Source organism: Lactuca saligna, chromosome 9 (assembly GCF_052625555.1).
Source record: "Lactuca saligna cultivar CGN05327 chromosome 9, ASM5262555v1, whole genome shotgun sequence".
NCBI classification, from domain to species: Eukaryota; Viridiplantae; Streptophyta; class Magnoliopsida; order Asterales; family Asteraceae; genus Lactuca; species Lactuca saligna.
Window position 1 is genome coordinate 6,472,071 of NC_136425.1, and position 14,306 is coordinate 6,486,376.

At 34.5% G+C, this 14,306-nt stretch overlaps 1 protein-coding gene across 1 annotated transcript; it reads right to left on the reverse strand.

Annotated features, from left to right (window-relative positions):
• Nucleotides 1–10,028: 10,028 nt before the first annotated feature.
• On the reverse strand, nt 10,029–12,405 carry LOC145017516 (beta-carotene isomerase D27, chloroplastic-like). Its single transcript, XM_078975537.1, has 7 exons — nt 12,078–12,405; nt 11,858–11,997; nt 11,671–11,768; nt 11,260–11,316; nt 11,046–11,152; nt 10,565–10,657; nt 10,029–10,448 (listed from the first exon to the last, which is right to left on the reverse strand). The coding sequence occupies exons 1-7, from the start codon at nt 12,343–12,345 to the stop codon at nt 10,408–10,410; spliced, it is 804 nt and encodes a 267-aa protein (XP_078831663.1). The 5' UTR covers nt 12,346–12,405; the 3' UTR covers nt 10,029–10,407.
• Between the last annotated feature and the right edge of the window lie 1,901 nt (nt 12,406–14,306).

Here is a 14,306-nt window from a genome sequence, read left to right on the forward strand (position 1 = left end):
TGAATTTGAACACTAAATTACAAAATTTCATAAAAAACACTTATACAGTCAAAGGCTACATTGACTTGCCATGATAGGCTATAGGTGCTACCATCGTGCAAGCATCATTAACGTTAGTAATCAACTCTTGAGAAATGTTGGTGATACTAGTCACCCCTAGCAATTTCGGTAAATGGAATTTTCAAGGGATCTAGACTACAAACCTGTACAACTTAATGGCGTGGAAAAAGAAATGTGTTGATGATCAAATTTATTGGATAAATATATATATATATATATATATATATATATATATATATATATATATATATATATATATATATATATATATATATATATATATATATATATATATATATGATCCTGTACTCACTTTCTACATCTAGGTTACCACAAATTTTTCTCGGGATACTCTTAGAGTAGGCGTTTGAAGTATCAAGGATAAAGAACAATAAGTAATGAGGTTGGATAAAAAACCACATCAGTTTACCGTATTAGCATCCTACTTAGTTTTTGAAATATTTTTATGGTTAAATTTATATTGTTTTGCGAGAAAGCTAGTTAAAAATAGTAAATTATAGGTTGATTTTTTATAAAGGTTTCAATAGGATGTCTAAACGATTTAAATTTAGCAACACCACTATATATATATATATATATATATATATATATATATATATATATATATATATATATATATATATATATATATATATATATATATATATAGTGTGTAACTGTTTCATATATCAGCAAATCATATTTTTTTGACATTTTTATTATGAAAATTTGAATTTAAAAGTGGTTAAGGACGTGAAAAAAAAACAGTTGCTAAAATCACATGTAAATTTATATTAATATACCACCCTCCCACGTAAACTTATTATTTTTAATTTATTGCTAATAAATTTAATTTCTAAAATATATCTCTTTGATTTTTGTAAGATAAAATTTGTTCTCGCATTTTCGCGAAGTATTTATGTTTTCATAGGAACATAATGTGTGTGTATGTATACATATCTTCTAACTAATTATTGTGTGGATGTAAGGATTAATGTGAGTCAATCATTTCAAAAACATAAATAAGGCTAAAATTGTAATCTTACCTATTAATTAATTTTGGTAATTAAATAACTAAATCATTAACCCCTTTAATTTAGGTATTTTGTTTAATGCTTTAAACCCTACGCCTTACCATAAGAAACGTCAACCTCCACTGTAACATCTCAAGTTCAGAAGCAAGAGTTCAGGGGTGTAAAGTGTGAATGGAAAAGTAGACTTGGCGAGTTGGAACTTTAACTCGTCGAGTCGGAACGTGTGTTGGGCACGTGATACGTGACCCGACTCGCCGAGTCGGCGGCTGGACTCGACGAGTCAGTGCTAGGAAGACAAAACCCTAAATCTTAGGGTTTGCACCCTATTTAAAGGACCTTATGTCCTCCTCTCAGCCTCCTTGTTACCCTTAAGAGTCAGTAAGCCCTAAAATCGTGTGAGCTTCCATTGTTGAAGAGATTTGAGCTTTGGAGGAGGAATATAGAGAAGGAAGCTTATAGATCAAGAGGCTAGCATCAAAGAATCCTCGTAGATCTGGAATCTACTTCATTTTGGGCGCATTTCTGAGGTAACAAGATGTTACCTTGAGCTTTTCCCTTTTAGATCTATTCATGGTTAAGGTGTTGTGTCTTTTAGTTTGATAGGGATCCTTTTCGGGTGTAAGGACTAGATCTGAGGTTGCAACTTCAGATCTAGGCTGGTTTTGGTCCATGGAAGCATAAAGCATTAGCCTTTGTGCATGTATAAGAGCATTCTTGTCTTGAACCTTCTTTCTAACTTGTGTTGAGCCTATATCGCCTTGCATGCACGTAAAGTTGGAAACTTTACGTGTGAAGTTTCAATGAAGTTTTAGGCGGTGGTGTTCGTGGCGGTGATCGGGAGTTTTGATCTCATCTCTTCAGTTCGGCATTTGTAAGGTGAGTTATCCTCACTATACTCAAGGGTCTACTGCACCAAGGCCGACCCTTTTATTTATATTTGAGATAGTTACGTTTGTGACATGATAGATCAGTATCCTGGTAGATTAAATGTGGTTATGCTTAGTAACCTATAGTTAGGTCTGACTGTCTGTATGCTGGTAAGAGATTACCTGTTATATATGCACTTGGTTGATTGGTAGTGGAGGGTATTCCATACTGAGGATGAGAGGCGCTAGTATGTTGTCTCTATAGACTGTTATATGGTTATCCGATAGGTGCACATGTTTCATAGTAGTATAGGCATTCCAACCCGATGGTTGTGGGCCAGGAGTATTCCATCTTGGTAGGATGATTAGATTAATAATAGGTGGGCATTCCAACCCGATGGTTATGGGCCAGGAGTATTCCATCCAGGTAGGATGATTGGACTCATAGTAGGTGGGCATTCCAACCCGATGGTTGAGGGTCTGGGGTAGTCCATCCTGATGGATGATTGCACCCATATTAATTATTGTATGTGTAGGAGTGTGGGCATTCCAACCCGATGGTTGTGGGTCGAGAGTATTCCATCCCGAGGATGATTGGATTCGTAGCATATTGGCATTCCAACCCGATGGTTGAGGGCCAAGGGTATTCCAACTCGATGGTTGAATGGACCCATAGGATACTAAGCTTTCTGGCTTACAGTTTTTAGTTATTGTTTCAGGTACATCAGGAGATCGTAGTAAGGCAAATGTGTGATCATACTGATCCCCATTTTATGATGTTGTTTCTAGGATACTCTGATAATATAATATTTGGAAACCTTTTTGTAATAACTAATGGAGCATGGATTGTTTTTGAAAAGTTTAAATTGGTTGGAAATTTTTGGATGTTACATCCACCCTCACACAACAACTCCTGTTTACATCGTCGATTGCCTCTTCCTCGTCTCCTTCGCTACTTCTTCCTCGTCTCCTTTGCCACTTCCACTTAGTCAGCCTCTTTCTCTTACTAGATCGTACACCTCATACAAACCTAAGATCAGTTGAAGTGTGTAAGCGTGGTGTAATTTTAGGGCTCAAATGATCGTCATTGATGCTTGAATCCAAGGCTCAATGATCGAACCTATTGATTAAATTCAAATGAAGAAACAAGAAAACATCGATTATGGCCATCGATGGAATTATACCTGATTAGTTATTCTATTGATTGGCTAAATTTATGGTCATTGTTATCTGATTTCTCTCTACTCTTCTTGTCTCTCCCATATTGCCATTCACGGTACATATTGTTTCGATTTTTTTACTTGATATTGAATTTTGAGAATTGTGTATAAATATGGTTGTAGGACCTTGAATTACAGAAGAAATCATTTGCTTTCTGCTTTCTTTTAGATGATTTATTTATTCTATTTAGATCCATGCATATACACTCATTAACTAGGCTACAAAACTAGTTTTGATAATTGTATCATTTGGTTTTGTTTTTTTCTTTTGATAACTAATGCGAATATCTGGTGTGTGTGTGTGTGTGTGTGTTTGTGGTTTTTGAATTACTCAACAACAATTTCCTTCCTCTTTTCTGGTTATCTATATTATTGGTCAATTTATCTGGTCAAACTTATTAGACACGTCCCACCTCGTCTTATTCTGCCAGATGAGCTATTTGTGAACATTGCTAAAAAAAAGTAGTTGATGAAGTGAGCCATTCTTTGGTTTTCCTTTAAAATGTTGGTTCTATTGAGGATATCAAACAAATTGCTATGGTATGTTTATGGTGTGAGTTTTTGGTTCCTCTAAATGGGAATCATGGTTTTCAGTCTTTGCTAGTAGTTTTTTATGATTGAATTTATTAATGGATTATCAAATGAGGTTGATTTTGGAGATGATGAGTACTAAAACATTCTGTGTGTAAAGGCAGCAACAATTGAAATGTTAGTTTGAAACTTGCTAAAGAATGGAAAGTAAGGCAACAATAATCGTTCAAAATGAATTAGCATTTTTTCTATCAGAATGGATTAGCAACAATATTCTATCAGGATGTATCAGTGTTTTACTTAGATTTCAATGTCTTTATTTGATTTTTAATCATTCTTACTTTTATTCTTTAAGAATAAATGTAACTGTTAGCAATTATTACTTGTATTCTTTTAGAATGAATATCATTTCTATATGTTCATAATTGTATTTGTGCAGAATGAATGTAATTACTGGCTTTAAAATATTAATTTTTTTATATATAAAATATGTATTCATTAAAAATTATTAATCTTGGTAATATATGTTTATAGTATTCTGTCAGAATTTAATGTTTTTTTTTCAAAATGATCATAAATATATTCTTTTAGAATATATCCAAATTAATATATTTATTATCAAAAGATCTGATTTTTCAAGCTAAAATAATTAATTATTCCATAAAATCTATAATTTTCCTTTTTTAAATTTCTATTAATTGATTAAAATACCCTTACAATGAAATTAAATGGCAGTTTTCAATTATCTTTAATTTAATAATATGTATTAATTACTTTCTTAAATTAAGTAAAATGATTGGCTCATAATCATTCATACATCCAGACAATAATGAGTTATGATACAATAATCTAAGCATATATATATATATATATATATATATATATATATATATATATATATATATATATATATATATATATATATATTCATTATATCCATAAAAAAAATATAAGGATGACGAAATAGCGGTTTTTGAAAGTTTCGAAGCAATTCAAGAAGTTATGTATTTCATCAATTTAAGCTGGTTTTTTAAAGTTAAAATTAGTTATGAGTAGTTATTTGTTCGTTAAATTGACAACAGGTTTACCCTGAACTAATCAAATCAGTATACTAAAGTGGATCAACTAAATAGACTAAGTCAGTCTTAAACCGACCAACCAATTTTAAGTTGACAAAGTTGGCCCAAAATCTAGAGGTCAATTTTCTCCATTCTATGCTAATTTTTCACTTTTGAATGTGTTTTTCCATTCTACTTCAAGTACAAAATTATGTTTAGGTTTTTTTGTGACTCTACCTCTTGACAGTTGTCATTCTTCGTGTTGCCGCTTTAACTCACCTAATACAATTGTGCACCCAATACCACCTACTAGTATTTCATAATAATTATTTAAAATGGTTTTTAACCATCGAAAAAAAGTCATTGGTGATCCTTATCCATTCATGGGTAACTACTGGCATGTTAATGTATTTGGATTCTTGTATTCATGTATTACTTAATGTTAGCCTATTTATTTTTCCCTTTCATAAAGGCTCTACTCATAGCATGTATGTAAATAAACTGTGTAATTCCCATTTTAAAGGCAATGAAATCATATTCATAATATGGTATTAAAGACTCCCCCTCTCTACTCATAAATCTCTCATTTTCCATCATCACGTCTACATTTTCTCTCCTTTCTATTTCGGCTCTCCAACCACTCATGGCTAAACCCTGGACAACTATTATCTCCATATTTTCTCTTTCAAATTAATGGATACTGCAAATAGTATGCATCACAAGGTTTTCGGTATAACAAATATCAAATCCTACATTCCTATCATTCTTGATCTAGAAAGTCTCAACTACGACCAATGGACATAATTGTCTTCAACTCATTTTATGGGATACAATGTGAGTGATCATATCAACAATGTGATTCCAAAACCAATTACTCGGAATGGAAGAAAGTTGATGTTATACTCAGAATGTAGATGTATTCCACGATGTCTCAAAACCTAGTTCATATGGTACTGTAACACCTGGTTCCTGGTATGTATTTTAATCTAAGTATTTTTGCATCTTTAGCTGGGACTCGGTAAGTTGTAGGCCCAACTCGCCGAGTAGAGTCGAGATATTGAGCACGTTTAAGGTGGCAATTCGGCGAGTCCATATCCTAGACTCGGTGAGTCCGCCATTCTGGAAGAAACCCTAGATCCCACGGGTTTTGCATCCTATTTAAACCATGTTATGAGCCCCAAACTCGCCTCTTTCACTCTCAGAGCATCCTTTAACAAACCCTAACCCTCCCCTTTGTGATTTAAGTGTTTGTGTGCTTTTCCTTGAAGTTTGAAGAAGAGAAGGAAGGAAGGACCAAGGAGAAGGAGAAGAGCAAGGATCTAGAACTTAATCCAGAGTCCATTGAGGTATATTTCGGATCTTTTCTGTTGCCATGATGGTTTTTCTTTTAGAAACCCCATTTAAGCCATCTTTATCCATTTCCTAGCTTGATTGTAATATAGAGATCATATTGAGTGGAATGGCCTTCGAATCTAGCTAGGTTTGAGCTTCAAGAGCCCAGATCTACTGCCTTTCTGGAGCCATTTTGCATGAAAGCCCTAGATCTACTCTTTTAAGTGTCTTTTGAGCCTTTAAATCCCTTTTCATGCATATGTACACGTAAAGTTGGAAACTTTACATGGTAAACAAGCCTTAGGAACCCAGATCTATAAATTGTATGCAGTGGTTTTGAGCAAAATCGATTGTATAGAAGTTGCATGCATCCGACTCGACGAGTCGTTCTTCAGACGCGGCGAGTCGGTTCGTGAGTCCTCGTGTTTTCCCCCTTCTATGTATTATGTCGGGTGGAACCGGTGAGTTTTAGGTGGACTCAGTGAGTCGGAGATCGGACTCATCCATGGAGGGACTCGGCGAGTCAATGCCCTGACTCGGCGAGTCCAAGGTGATCTTCATATCTCATGAACAGACTCAACGAGTTGTTCATACAACTCGGCGAGTCCCAGTTGGAATGTTCATATGATGAAGGAGAACTCGACGAGTTGTTCATACAACTCGGCGAGTCGGATGCAGATTGACTAAGTGTCTGTATCGAAAAGGAACTCGTCGAGTCTATGCCAAACTCGACGAGTAGTAGCGAGCAGAATTGAGAAATAAGAGTAGGGACTCAACGAGTTGGTAGCCCAACTCGACGAGTCAGGTCAACTGTATGTTGACTTTGACCAAGAGGTTGACTTTGACCAGGGGTAAAATAGTCATTTTACCCTCAGTATAGTTATAAGTATTTGATTGAGTGTACTTATGGAAATTGTAGCCGGGGTGAAACCGGAGCAGCAATAGACATATTCCAGAGCAGTTCATTCAGCAGCTAGACTACGAGGTGAGTCTTCCTTCCAGTAGGAACGGGTCTATGGCCACAATGTCGCCCGTTTAGTTAGCAATAGTTGCGGATCTCGGTCCGATGCAGTAGTTAGATTGCTTAATGTCTTTGTGATTCAAGTATGTTTTGTATTATGTGTTCCGGACTTCGGTCTGATGCAGTATGCAGTATATGTGCTTATGCTAGTTGATATGTTTATACTATGTCATGTTATGCTCAATCAGTTTCCGGACTTCGGTCCGATGCAAGGGACAAGGTCTCAGTCAGTTCCGGATTTCAGTCCGATGCAGTTAGTTCCGGACTTCGGTCCGATGCAGGGGACAAGGTCCCAATTAGTTCCGGGCTTCGGTCCGATGCAGTTTCTGGACTTAGGTCCGATGCAGAGGGCAAGGCCCTGGTTAGTTCCGGACTTCGGTCCGATGCAGTTTCCGGACTTCGGTCCGACGCAGTGGGCAAGGCCCAGTATGTGTTTATATGTTATTGTATGGTATGTGGTAGTTTGGGGGAGCTCACTAAGCTTCTTGCTTACAGTTTCAGTTTTGGTTTCAGGTACTTTCACAAGTAAAGGGAAGAGCTCGGGATGATGGCATCACACACACCACAGCTTCAGTTTTTGTCCTGGGAGTTGATTTAGCTTTTCATTGATATGATTTGATACAGTCTTGATACAGTTTTCTTGTGATACTTTGTTATGGTTTTGATAGATTGATGTATGGGCTTTATTTTATGGTATTGATCTAATGATTTTAGTAATGATTAAACAAAAAAATTTCGGTCGTATTTTGGGATGTTACAGGTACTCACCATCAATGTTACGACTCATCAACTTTGGCTCACTATTGAGTATTTAGGAAAACAAAGATAAGTATGTGATGCAACTCGAAATATAACTGCATTTGCTTACCATGGGTGATTTATCTGTAACTGTGTATTGTTTGGAACCCATGACACTTACCCATCACCCACGGTCCAAACTTCTCCCAACACTTATATATAACCACCTCCTACTCACCCCGTGACTATTCGTGATCGAACTGACATTGTTAAACCCACTTATCGTCTTAATCTTCATACTTCATATGTGCCTCTTCTCAATTGATCTCACTTATAAGCATTACATGGACCACGTTGGCTTATATGATTGATGAGTTTCATGCACTTATCTCAAATGGAACTTGTAAACTTGTCATGTGACCTCCTGGGGTCAATATGTGTGATCTGTATTGTTTTTTTTTTTGCCACAAGTTTCATGAAAATGGATCCCTTTCATGCTACAAAGATAGACTTGTAGCTTATTGGCTCAGTCAACAGTTGGGTATCACCTAGTTTTCAAACTGACCATGATTTTGACATTTCTTAGCATTGCTCTCACGTCATTGGGACATTCATTAATTAGATGTGAAGAATGATTTCCTTCACGGGCACTTGTGGGAGATCGTTTACAAGCATGAGTCTTAGAGATTTATGGACTCTGTATTCCATAATCATGTTCGCCTCCTTCAGAAGTCTCTTTATGGCCTAAAACAACCCCCCCCCCTCGGGTCTGGTACAATGGGTTTACTTAGTATGATACACACATTGTTTTTAACACAGTTGTACTGAACCATCGTTATATATCATGCTTTTATCTAGTGTCATGGTTTACTTGCTAGAATATGTGGATGACATTATTTTTACTGCCTCATCCACCACACTTCTCCAACACATTACCATGTAGTTAGGACATGAATTTTCCATGACAAACCTTAGGGGCCTAAACTATTTTTTAGGGGGTCTTATATTCAATCTTCCTTTGGTCTCTTTATGTTGCAACAACAATATGTGATTGACATTCTTTCAAGAGCTCACATGCTACATTGCAACCCATCTCGTACCCCTACCCAACCAGTTCACAAACTAGATGAATCTAAGCCTCCCGTCAAAGATCTGACCCTATTTTGTAGTCTAGCAGGTGCTTTCTAGTATCTTGCCTTCACCAAACTGAACATTGCTTTTTTTAGGAGACATGCGTATATATGCACTACCCTAAAATCAACATATTAATGCTCCCAAATGCATACTCAGATACATTCGTGGCATCATTAATCACGACTTACAAATTTAAGTATCCCCTATAGGGAACCTTACTACCTACTCAGTCGACTGTGGTGGGTGTCCTACCACACGCATGTATATTAGTGGTTATTGTGTCTTTCTTGGAGACAACCTCATCTCTTACTCTTCCAAAAGCCAAGTCATCGTCTCACGCTCCAGTGTTGAGGCGAAATATCAAGAGTTGCTAACGCTATTGTCGAGACATGTTGACTTTACAACTTCCCTATAGAGCGTCATTGTCCAACCACCGAAGCCACCATCGTTTACTGCGACAACATCAGTGTTGTACGTATGTCTTCAATCCCTATTCAACACCAACACACGAATCATACAGAGATTGACATGCACTTTGTCAGGGACAAAGTTGCTCTCGACGACATCAGTTTCATTTTCCATCTTCATCATAGTATACCGACATATTTACTAATTAAGAACCTTTCTACTTCTTCATTTAATGACTTTCGTTCTAGTTTGAACGTCTGACAATATCTTCCAGATAAAACTGCAAAGGGATGTTAACGTATTTGTATTCTTGCATTCATGTGTTACTTAGTTAGTCCATGTATTGTACCCTTTCATGTAGGCTCAGCCCATATTATGTATGTATATAAACCGTGTAATTCCCATTTTGAAGGCAATGGAATCATATTTATAATACGGCATTCGTATATAGATGTAATATTTGTTTTTCGAGTAGTTTGAACACTTACACACCTTAAAATGAATCTAGATGTGGATTTCTAATTTTGTGCCGAAAACTCGATGTGTCCTTCTCTTTGGATTGCCCTCTAACCAATTTCGTGCAACCGGGCAATCAAGGTCAAAATATAGTTTAAGGACAGTGAATATGCGATCCAAGCATATATCCAAGTTTGATATCAACATACCCTATTACAATCCCCAACTTTTAACAAAAAAAAAATCAAAACACGAATTGTATGCAACAGAATTAAACGCATCTTAAAAAGTAACACTGTTTAATTACTACATATTTACAATAATTAATGGTTGTCCGCTAATGATACACATATGGTTTTCCTGCATTACTCAATGGCATCTTTCCCAATCACAAAAACACATTATGACATGCCTTGATCTTTTCAAGTGACTTATGACGTACTTATAGCGTATTAATGAGTGTGAGAAGGGTCAGCACGGTCACAGCAGCATCTTCTCCACATCCTTTTCTTCTTTGAATCCCTATGTTGCATGTGTCTCCTTGAAGGTCTACTTAATGCAGCTTGCACTATGCCTTTTTTTTACATTACCTGCATACAACATATATATATCAAAATATGTAAACGATAATCTTATTGATCTATATGTGGTTTTTTATGTGTCTGTTATTTATGCGATCGAGTTCTTAAATATGAAGAGTATATACATAGTTTGTAGCATGGTTGCTTAAATGCCGGATCATCTTCTTGTGCTGGAGGATCTTGACCGAATATAATCTCACAACTCATATCATCAAAATCTGCAAATAGTAATATGCATATATAATGATCACAACTTGTATATATGGGGATGATGCAATGACTTAACGTCTGCTCAAAAATGTAATGGCACTCGGATTTGAAACATAAAAGAGACTGAATTCACTCTTCAAATTGATTATAAAAATATTGGAACTAACACTTTTACGCTCTACTTGCAGTAGTGCACCCCAAGTGGAGTACACATGGGCCCACCATACATGTTTTCAAGCCTCTATATATTAGTGCAGGTACTGTTACTCCCTATAAGTTATAAGATTCTTGATTCTCTTTGAGTTTCTTGAATTGATTTGAGTGCACTTATTAATCGAGTGTAAATCTAGCTAGGTGCACTTTTCCTATTTAGGAATTCACATATTTGTTACTTACTAGGAACCATGTTGACTGGAGTTCCGAAATTTTTCTTAATAAACTCTTGTGTCGGAATCTTGCAGAGGTTTGTACACATGCCTATGCAATTAGCCTGCTCCAAAAACCTAAAATTTACCTTAGTATCGTTAGATTCTCACCATCACATTAAATATTTTACATATGATTAATTTTAATTATTTCTGTAATTTTAGTAACCAGGCAAGAAAAATACCTGCATTTCTGTATGTGGACAACGTTTCTCTCTTTTTTCCCTTCAAACTCCGACTCTCTTACCTTCCAAACAACGGAATTTGATTAATTAATAATTAATGACAACATTACTATATTCTTTCAGGTCATATTAAAATTTTAACTTGTTGTCTACACGCATAATACTATAACCTATGAATGAAAAATTGATGCACTTTAATTTCATGTTAAGAATCAAAACTACATAAAATCATACATTTATGCATATTATAAGAATATGATAAGATATTTGTCTATATATCGACATGTCGTATGGAATAGGAATGCACTAGTATATTTTTTTAGTTAAAATGTTAAATAATTATTTTAATTGATCACTAAAGGTTATAAATAAATATATATATGTTTACGGAAGTTATTTAAAAGCGCAAACCTTACCTCGCTAGGCCCGACTAACCAACGAAAGAAGACGGTGGTGAAAATGGCAAAAAACTCCCTTGTAAACTTCGATTCTGGCATCAGATTTCTAATCTGCTTATCCAAAACAATTAAATTCCAATTAAAAACACAATAAAACAACACAAAGAAAAAAACTCGATAAAAAGAAAGAATTAACTTGCCATAATAAGCATAAAACCAGGAATAGCTTTCTCGAGAGTCTTATCAACAACTTGACGTTGTTGTGTAGGATCAAACTCCCGAAATACGGCTGATGAAACTGCCACAAACCCGTCGTACCCTGTCTGTTCATTTCTCAAACCTGCAATTATCTTCTTTTTAATCAAAAAAATGTATACGTGTGCATGATAATTTAATGGGTAACTAAAAAATGAAACGAACCACTGGTTTCTTGGAAGGCTTTGGAGATGTAATCAATGGCAATAGATTCAAGCAAGTTGTCGTGATAAACAACAGTCTTTGATGTGGTGGTAGTTGTATTATTTTTTGTATTAATCTTTAGACTGTGATTCAGGTCATCTTCGTTGATAGTCACAAACGTGGGATGTGTTAGGACAGACAAAAAGGAAGGAGTACGTGGTGGTTTCCGGCAAGACATTGCCGGAAATGGAACTATCGTTTGCTGAGCTGACGGAATGGTTGTTCCCATACCACTGGAAAGATGATAGAGAGAGAATTGAAGTAGAAGTACTAGAACTAGAAGTTTACAGTTGACAGCCAGCTTTACATATTTTATGGTTAAACACGACACATTATATAATATAGAGTAAATTATGAAAATGGTCCCTGTGCTTACATGAAAGTTATGGTTTGGGTCTCTGAATAATTTTTATTTTATATTTCACCCATATGGTTTGAAAAGTGTTTTGAATCAAGTCCTCATCATTGACGTCATTTATTTGCAATGTAAATAGGTGTAAAATTACTATTTCACCGTTAATTTTTAGTAATTTTAATCAATTATTTCTTATGTCTATTGATGTAAGGCCCAACCGTATGATTGTTATTTCTACTATTTCCAAAAGTTGACACAAAATCACCACCACCCAGTGTTTTAAAAGGCGCGTCATGGCGTGAAGCGTGGCTTCGCCGTTACGAAAAACCTTATAACGTTGGTGTTAGGCGTGGCGTGTGGCAAGGCGCGATATGGCGCGTCATGGCGTGTTATGGCGCGTGTTTTTTTGTTTGAGACACAGTTTTTTGCTATTTGTTATGTCTTTTCTAATCGAAGATACAAGTATTTTGGTTTTTGTTAACTTTTTGTTATTAGTTATTGAACTAATATTGCTAAAAGTAGTTATATTTAATATAAATTTATATTTATGTGGTAATATAATTTTAAATTAATACAAAATTCTCGCCTTACATCACGCCTTGAAAAAACGTCATGGCTCGCCATGGTTCGTTAAGCTTTAGGCTTGGCCTTGCCACCACGCCATTTAGAACCTTGCCACCACCACAACCCATATATTTTTATTATTTTAAAAGAACAAAAAAACACAAACATTTATCCATGGAAGTTAAAAAAAAATCCTTACATTTTATTTTTATGTAGCAAAATTCTTAAGTTTTCAGTTACTTTTAACATTAACCAAAATATCGAGGTTTTTTTAAAAAAATTATCAGATGTTTTTAAGTTAATATGAAAACAAAAATAAATGATGTTGGCTCTTGTCTCAGATAAAACGTAAAAATATATCATTTACTTGACGAACATTTACTCAAACAAAAACAGGTATTATTTTTTTTTTTCCATTCTGATCTAAAAGCAAACAAGACAAATGTCATATCATTAGACAACCAATAACTTCTTCAAAAACAAGTAGATATTTAGTTAAATCTAAAACGTAACTGAAAATGTAGAGTTTTCTGTATATAAACAAAATATAATGGTTTTTTTTAATATTCGTAGATAAATTGTTGTATTTTTCTATATTTTTTCGTTTCATTTAATCAATAATTTACTTGATTTAATGGTGAAATACTAAAAGTTTTAATGATAAGAAAATTATTCAAAAAAAAAAAAATCAAAGCATATGAATAAAATTAGCAATAACAACCTTTAAAGGCCCAATTTTTAATTTTGAAATATCTTATAGACTTGTGGTTATTATATATATATATATATATATATATATATATATATATATATATATATATATATATATATATATATATATATATATATATATATATGATTTTTTGAATAGCTTTTGGATTTTTAAAAATAAAATAATATTCATATCTTCAAGCTCTTTTTATAACTTACATTGGTCTATTGCCCATTGCCCGATTTAATTATAAGCTAATTCAAACACTTGTTAGCTTTTACCACCGCAAACTCATTTTCCTAATACATCATAAGTCAATTTTAAATTTTAAATTATAAGCTAATTCAAACACTTCTTGTTAGCTTTTACCACCACAAACTCATTTTCCTAATACATCATAAGTCAATAAGCTTAAATAAGCATTCCCAAAACATCTATATAGAAAGCAGTATATTAGATTCTTCTGACTTTAGAGTCCCACCATTGTGTCCTTTTTTTATTCTTTTGATGACTATTTCTTTTGCCGGTGAGATTAAATAAATGATTTGACATTTTCAAT

Bases quoted from the DNA above. Each gene is read 5' to 3' on its own strand.
- LOC145017516 (XM_078975537.1), bottom strand. From the start codon at position 12,345: ATGGGAACAACCATTCCGTCAGCTCAGCAAACGATAGTTCCATTTCCG. The intron at 11,998-12,077 runs GTTCGTTTCATT...AGATAATTGCAG, and splicing joins AGCCTTCCAAGAAACCAGTG to GTTTGAGAAATGAACAGACA. The intron at 10,449-10,564 runs GTATATACTCTT...TGTTGTATGCAG, and splicing joins GCAACCATGCTACAAACTAT to GTAATGTAAAAAAAAGGCAT.